Here is an 8,267-nt window from a genome sequence, read left to right on the forward strand (position 1 = left end):
TTGGGTGCTGTTGAGTTGGTTCTGACCCATAGCAGCCCTGTGTACAACAGAAGGGGAACACTGCCCAGTTCTGCACTGTCCTCACAGTTGTTATGCTTGAGCCCATTGTTGCAGCCACTGTGTCAGTCCATCTTCGTTGAAGGCCTTCCTCTTTTCCCACTGACCCTCTCCTTTACCAAGCTTGATGTCCTTCTCCAGGCCCGGATCCTTCCTGATAAGATGTCCGAAGTATGTGAAACCATCCTTGCTTCTAAAGCACAGTCTGGTGGTACTTCTTCCAAGACAGATTTATTCGTTCGTTCTTTTGGCAATCCATGGTATATTCAGTATTCTTCGCCAATGTGGCAATTCAGAGGTGTTATTTCTTCGTTACCCTTCCTTATTCTTTGTCCAGCTTTCGCATGCATATGAGGCGATTGAAAACACCATGGCTTGAGTCAGGCACACCTTAGTCTTCAAGGTGACATCTTTGCTTTTCAACACTTCAAAGGCTTCTTTTGTAGCAGCTTTGCCTAAAGCAGTGGCACTTTTTGGGTTCTTGACTGCTGCTTCCATGGGTGTTAATTTTACCAAATATTACTTGATTATCTAAAAATACAACTTTCGAAGATCAATAAATTACACGTAGTGCCTTAAAGCTGCTACTCCCTAGAAGGACAGCGCCCTCTCACTTGGACCACTTAACTTGGCCATAGCAAGTAAGCCTTTTCTCACCTGACTCGTGCTCTGAAATGGTTTTCTTTTGGTTTACTCATTTACTTTTAAAAGAAAAGCATGTGGATACATATTTAGACCTAAAGAGTAGGAAAAACAGTGTTGATATTTGTTGTAACTGGCTTATAGAATTTTTATGGCTTTTTTGTATGTATTCTGAGTTTTCTGTGTTAAGTTTTTATTATCGTTAGGAAAAAAGGATGATTATATAATTTTTTTGTCAGCTAGGCTTTTTTTGTTGCAAATAACAAATTGACTAACAAGTTGAAGGGGAATGTTTGAAAACATGCCGGACTGGTCAGAGAATCAGCAGGAACTCGGAGTAAATGCTCAGGCTCTGCCAGCTGCGGGGCTCTAGGTGGCAGGGAGTTCTCGACCTCGGTTCAGTGGGGATAAACTAGCTCTGACTTGTGTTTTTCTTTCTCTACTCAAGATTTAAAATCCAGGAGCGAGCGTCCTCACAGCCTAGCTTGAGTCAAACCAGCCTTGGACGTTAGGGGAGAAAAGCGTGTGGCACCTTGACTTCTGGCCCAGGATTCCACTCAGTGGGGAGAAATGATTTCTCCCATCATGGAATCAGGATGCCATTACCAAGAGAGCAGTTGCTGGTGGCATAGTGGTTAAGAGCTCGGCTGCTAACCAAAAGGTCAGCAGTTCAAATCCACCAGCTGCTCCCTGGAAACTCTGGTCCGTTCTGCTCTGTTCTGTAGGGTCGCTATGAGTCGGAATCAGCTCAGCGGCAGCGGGTTCAGGTTTTTTGTTATCAAGAGAATGGAAATGAACTCCAGCAGCTCAAAAGCCACAGATGTTTACTGTAATATTTAAATTTTTTGTCAGTGCAGAATTTTAGTTTGTAATGCTAGGCAAAGTGCCCTGGTGGCACAGTGGTTGAGTGCTCTGCTGCTGACTGAAGGGTTGGCAGCTCAAACCCAGTAGCAGCCCCACCCAGGAAAAGGCCTGGGAATCCGCTCCTGTGGAGATTTACAGCCTGGGAGACTCTGTGGGGCAGCTCTGCCCTGTCCTGTAGGATTGCTGAGAGTCAGAGCCCACCCTAGGAGACTCTGCGGGGCAGCTCTGCTCTGTCCTGTAGGATTGCTGAGAGTCAGAGTCCACCCTAGGAGACTCTGTGGGGCAGCTCTGCCCTGTCCTGTAGGATTGCTGAGAGTCAGAGTCTACCCTAGGAGACTCTGTGGGGCAGCTCTGCTCTGTCCTATAGGATTGCTGAGAGTCAGAGTCCACCCGCCAGTACACGGCAACAGTAACGGTACCCACTGCCGTGGAGTCGATTCTGACTCACAGCGACCCTACAGGACAGAGTAAAACTGCCCTGTAGAGTTCCCAAGGAGCGCCTGGCGGATTCGAACTGCCGACCTCTTGGGTAGCAGCTGTAGCACTTAAACGCGGCAGCCGTGAGAATGAAGTAGCTGTGTGTTTTACTACAGTGACCCGAGTTATTGCTGTGGCACCTCTGCTGCAGGACTTGGCACACTGCCTTGAAGTCCTCGCTCTCAGATCTCTCTCCACCTGACTGTGAGCCCCATGTCTCCCAGGAAGCAGCTTCAGTATTTAAGTTTGTGAATGAATGAAGCCATTAAGTCAGTTAGGAAATGAGGAAGTAGAGACTTAGCTGTGATTCTGAGGAGGGCTCTGTGACAGTTGAACCCTTCCTAGAATGCCTTTCATCCTCTCTCTCCTGGTGGTTCACCTAGCCACCTTGTCCTTATTCACCAAGGAAGACTGGCCCAGTGCCTCCTTCCACACCTCATCCCGTGGGGCCGCTCACGCTCACGGAGGTGCACCCTCTTCCTGTGTGCAGCCGGCTGGGCCCTGTGGTTCACTTCTGTCTGCCGGGCTGGGAAACTCCTGTTTTTCTGTGATTCTCCAGCCCCCCTACACAGGATCTACACAGCAAATGTTCAGTAAATATTTTTTGCATGAATGAATTTGCCAGAGAAAAGGGGAGCATTCTGTGTGGAGCCCAGCATGTACAAAGGCATGGCACCTGGCAGGTTCAGCGATCCGTGAGAAATTCCATAGGATTTGAGCATGAATATATTGATGGGGGAAGAAACTGGAGAGTTAGAGTTGGACTCTAAAGGGCCACTTACAGCAAGTTCAGACTTAATTCTGTAGGCAGGAGAAGTCCTGGTGGCTCAGTGGTTAAAGTGCTCGGCACTAACCAAAGGGTCAAACCCACAAGCTGCTCCGTGGGAGAAAGTCATGGCAGCCTGCTTCCGTAAAGGTTACAGCCTTGGAAACCCTATGGGGCAGTCCTGTTCTGTCCTGTAGGGTCGCTATGAGTCAGAATCAACTTGAAGGCAGTGGGTTTGGTGGGTTTTTAGGCACCAACAGAAGAAGGGATGAGCTCTGGTGAGGGGCAGGGGGGACACTAGAGCCGTGTGGTTAGGGTTGGAGCTAGCAAAGAGAGCCCTCAGACGGGGAGATCTTGTTGTTGCTGGGAGTCAAAGAGGCACAGGCCTGGTTGGGAAGCAGAGCAAAGCGTAGCTAGAGATACATGCCTTTGGCGTAGAATTATGGAGCACCCACCATGCACGCTGCACTTTTCTAGGTGTCTGGGGTGTAGCAGTGAGTTACAGGGAGAAGATTCCTGTGCCCATGGGAGTGTTCGTCCTAGAATGGGAAGACAGATAAAAATAATACACAGTGCAAAGGTACATTGTCAAAACTGAAACACCGTGTTCCAGAGAAAATGTGCCAGGACCGCACTGTCCAGGTCAAGTGTTGGGAGTGTCTGGTGTCTGCGCTGAGGAAGCAGAGGACTTCCCTGGAGAGCGGAGGCGGCCCTCCGTTCAGAGCCCATGTCCCAGTCACTCACTGCTTATTTTTCACAAGGAAAGTGGCCAGTATTACACGTGTTCTTATGAAGCTTGTCTCAAATAGACATGTAAGCCCCCCTGGACCTGGAAGCACGTACCCAGGCACTTCTCAGAAAGTGTTGGAAAGAAGAAAAGATAATTTTGGCACAGAAATACTTTCTTCTTTAGCAAAAGTCATTTATTTTTTCCCAGTTGCATACTACACGTAAGGAAATGCTCTTTTAAAGCTTATTTCATTGGGTAGATAACATGGTAGTATAAATAAACACCAGACTCAGTGTCTGCCTTATTGGCAAGTGTGTGTCTTCAATTTCTGGTGCCTAAAAAATAATACGGCATTTTTACAACTTAGTCCCTAACCCTTCCAACTTTTTTTCTTTTTAGTAGAATGGAATGGGTTCCATTAGTAGAAGAATTTTAATTCTTGATTTAAACATTAGCCTAAGCCAAGTAACAGCTCTTCCCTCTTTCCCCAGGGCGCTGATAAGACTGTGAAAGGCCCAGATGGACTCACTGCTCTCGAAGCCACTGACAACCAGGCCATCAAAGCGCTGCTCCAGTGATGGGCGGTGGACTGCTAATCCTGAAGGACGACTCTCCTGTGGCCTCACGCTGCTGCCTGTCTGTCTGTCACTCTCTATCTGCCAGCTTCTTCAGCTAAATACTTTACAAGGGGTGAGGGGAGAGAGAAATTCATAACCAATCAAACTACCAGGAAACAAAAGGTTTTGGAGGAGGGGAAAAAATATGATCAGGCGTTTACCAGGATTCCTGATCGAGTCTGCCTCTCTTCCCTCTCTACTAAAATCCACAGCTTACACCCGAGGGAGAGCAAAGACAAACTAGACCGTTGACATTTGACCCGTCCAGCTCCCTAGCTCACTGATGAACTAGATTGTGTTGGAGGTCTGATTCTACGCAGGCCAGTGACACATACTTGCAGCCCTAACTGCACGCAGTCGCGGCTGCTGTGAGGTCATCTTAGGGTGCTGAGATTAGCGATCCGCTCTAGCCTTCTGCCTTAAGAGTGCGCTCTCCTGGGGGCTCCCAGCGCAGTGACGAGTGAGTGCTGCCTGTGGTTGGTGACCAAACCTTTCCTCAGCGACTTTAAGCTCAGTCAAGGCGAGGAGGGCACACCCTGACATTGCTGGATGACTAACTTTGGATTTCCTCTCCCCTTTCACGTGGATCTCATGTGTCTTTAGATAAAACTGACTAGTTTTATTTATAAAATCTGTAAATTTGGGAAGTCTAAAGGAGAAATCATTCCAGTATGTGTAGTTTTTTCTCCTCTAGGTTCAGACATTTGTATAACATTGAAACACTTTCAGACTCCTGCTGGTAGTAAAAGGGGATTTAAAAATAGAACCATAGCCATAAGCCTGGTAGTATCATACAAAAGGAGAACGGTTGTCCTGGTACCCATGGTTTTCTTCATTTGCTGTTTGAATGGATTGAACTCGGTTGTTGTGTTTGGAGAACCAAGGAACGTTCTCTGGGATGCCTCTCTCAGACCCAGCTTGGATGCTGATTACCTACTGCACCAAAGCTATCAGTGAGGTGAGATTTGTTTGGACAAACTTAACCCCATCCCCTCAAAAGTAATGCTTGCTCCCAGGTTTCCGTGAGTGATGGATGGCCTTCTCTGAACATGTGCCAGCCGACCGACACAGTGTGTTGTTGTTACTCCGGAAAGTCATGTGTTGTGCAAAGTGTGACACCTCTGATTGTATTCTGTGACCTTAGAATATGGTGCGCCCAAATGGTGGTCTCGTGACCTGCAGAAAATAGTTGGACATTCTCCACATGTTTATTTCGCAAGCAGTACAACTAATTAAAACATGCTTCTAGATTCTTTTGACTTGCTATCCGTATATAAGCTTGCTAAAAATACTAGGGTTTTTCCTTAGCCAAGTCATACAATAATTGAATGTACCTCCAATTTTTCAAAAGCGGGGAGGCTGGGTTAGGGCCTTGTATCCGGATTGTGGCTGACAGATCTAGTGGTGGCTTTGTTTTAGGCAGCGTAGCATTCTGCAGCAGGGTTAAATGATTCTCGAGAACAGTCAGCCTGGCTAATTGCAAATCTTACCGATCACTTGCTGATAGGTTGGTTGGTTGGGGGGGTGTGTGTGTGCGTGTGTGTGTGTATTTTTCCCCAGGAACCCTTTTTTTATCGTATGGCTTTTTCAGTCACAACTAGCCTAACCTTGTAATCTTCCTAAGTCCAAGGAAACAATCACAAAATGGTGATTTAAATGCATTCATGTATTAGGCTAATTCTGCTGTCTAGTGGAGCTGATTAGAGTTGGATTAAAGGGCAGTACTCAGTACCTCACTGCGTCATGAACCACCCCACGGACAGCCGAGGGCACCCTGTCCGTCTAGAGTATCAACGCAGCCCACACCTCTTGGCATAATGCATTTAAACGGCTCGCATTCACCCTTTACTCGACTCCCACCTTTCCTTTGAAGCGTTCTGTTGTCGTTGGCTATTACAGAGAGTGTGTCGTCCTGGCATGGCTAAGCCTGGTCTGCCTCCTACCGCCCTGGTGGTCCGTGCCCCACAGGCTCTTTGTACGGTTTATCCGGATGCTCCTTGTGATGAGTAGAGGCTGTTTCGCCTTCCTTTTTCTTTCTCAGCCATAGTTATGAAGCCTTGCTTGAGAAAATAACGTAGAATAGAATAGACTGACCAAGATGGTTTACAGTTTTTTTTTTTTTTTTAACTAGGTTATTTATAATGTATTTCTGAACCACTTGGCAGAGAAATTCACAATGCTTACTGTTCACATTTTGAGTAAAAGAAGCTAAAACCATGTCTGCTTTTTGGTACTACGTGCATTAGCAAAAAGTCAAGTAGTTTTGTTCTCCATTGAGGTAATACCTAACATCTCAGAAAAATCTTGCATGTTGTATAGTTTTGTATTAAATCAGTCATTTCGTCTAGTTTGATTCTATCAAGTGCAAACAGGTGGGTGACCTGTGCGTGTTCATGGACTCGCGGATCCAGCCCTTGCAGCTACAGACTGGTCTCTGTGGGCTGGGAGGGCAGGTGCGGCGCCTGAATGTTACCAGGTAGTTCCTGAGTGTACGGCACACCTTTCTCAACCCAGCTGGGCACAGAGGGAGGGAGAGGGGTGCAGCACTTGGAAGCTGCCAACAGGTGGGCCCTTCATTCGTGTTTCCCCAAGTAGTAGGTTTTAAAGCTACATCTACCTATTTGATTTTTGGCATCTTAAATACAACGAAAATTTCACCTGAGCTGCTGTTTGCTTCCGTGCGCTGTTGCGTACTCAGTTGCGTAGAGAAGAAGATGGTGAGAGCGCCCCCTGCGTAAGCAATTGCAGTGTTTTGCATGCAGAGTTTAAAAACTTTAAATTGTCCTGATTCTATTTTGTAAGTGGAGAAACAATCATATCTTTCTAAGCAGTAATGGAAGGAGACTAGTGCTTTGTGCATTTTGATATATTTGAGTTCATTTTTTCAACAATGTAATACTTTTGACACAGTTGGGTTTCTCATATTATCCTAGTTCATGTACATCCGAATGCTAAATAATACTGTGTTTCAGTTTTGTGTTGCAAGAACAAATGGAATAAACTTGAATTGTGCTACAGCTAACATGTCAGCGGTGTTTTTCTCCCACCACCACTGTCGCCTTCCTTTCTAGTCTTCTCTATAGCTGTACCAGCAGTTAGATGGACTCAGACTTTTAGTTAGTCTTTTTCTCCTCTATTCTACTCCTAGCAATTAGGATTCATTTGAAATACAACTTACTACTTATTGGAGGGTTTTGCTTTTGTATCAGCCCCCTTTTGAGTGCTTTACTGTAAATGTCCAGCAGCTCTCCTGGCTGATTGCAAGCAAGGTATACTTAACCTAACTTATCCCTGAGCACCAAAAAACCACCAGGGTCCTAAAAACCAAAAAACCAAACCCGATGCCATCAAGTCAATGCCCGCTCATGGGAGCCCTATGGGACAGAGTAGAACTGCCCCATAGGGTTTCCAGGGAGTGGCTGGTGGATTCGAACTGCTGACCTTTTGATTAGCTGCCAGGCTCTTAACCACTGCACACCAGGGCTCCATTAGGGTCCTAGAAAGCAGGGTCACCATAAGCCACTTAGACCCTTTAATGTGCTCCATTAAGCCACTGCACATTGTCCCTTGGAGGCCTGCACATCCCATACTTGCTTGACCTTGAACACTTCTTTAGGGCATGCCTTCGTGGACTAGTGTTCTGACTAGAACATGAGATCACTTGGAACCTCACAACTGAACAAGACTATACGTAATGTTGGTTTGAGTCTTTTGTAATCTTGTCAACACCGTAAGACTGTTACTGTTTAATTTACTTTTGAAACGGTCCGTTGACAGAAGAATATATGCAGATGCTAAGATGCAGCAAACTGCTGTCTATCAGCACTTCTGTGTTGACTTAAGTGTAAATATGAGATAACTTTGGGTGGGCGTGTTCACAGAAAACTGGTCAAGTGATGAAGTTGTCGTGTTAAGAGTTTGGATCTGTCTATGAAGAAATTGTTTAAATCTGGTTGGGTGTGTTTTAAAAGGGAGCAGAGGCTCTATAAGTAACGATTGAAATGCAGCGGACCAGTGTGTGGATGGAAGGCACACATCTGGAGGAAAGGGAGCTTAGACTAAGGGAATGTCGGAAATTCCTTATCTGATTAGAGAAGAGCTGTCGCAGGAGCAT

General features: G+C 46.2%; 1 protein-coding gene across 1 annotated transcript in view; it reads left to right on the forward strand.

The window, feature by feature from the left end:
* The window catches only part of MTPN (myotrophin), a 50,429-nt gene extending 43,259 nt beyond the window's left edge, over positions 1–7,170 (forward strand). Inside the window, exon 4 of the mRNA XM_003420224.4 lies at positions 4,028–7,170. Within this exon, the coding sequence (XP_003420272.1) occupies positions 4,028–4,114 (87 nt within the window). The 3' untranslated portion in view covers positions 4,115–7,170. The remainder of the gene's footprint in view (positions 1–4,027) is intronic.
* Positions 7,171–8,267: the final 1,097 nt, after the last annotated feature.

This window comes from Loxodonta africana, chromosome 8 (assembly GCF_030014295.1).
Source record: "Loxodonta africana isolate mLoxAfr1 chromosome 8, mLoxAfr1.hap2, whole genome shotgun sequence".
In the NCBI taxonomy this organism is placed as follows: domain Eukaryota; kingdom Metazoa; phylum Chordata; class Mammalia; order Proboscidea; family Elephantidae; genus Loxodonta; species Loxodonta africana.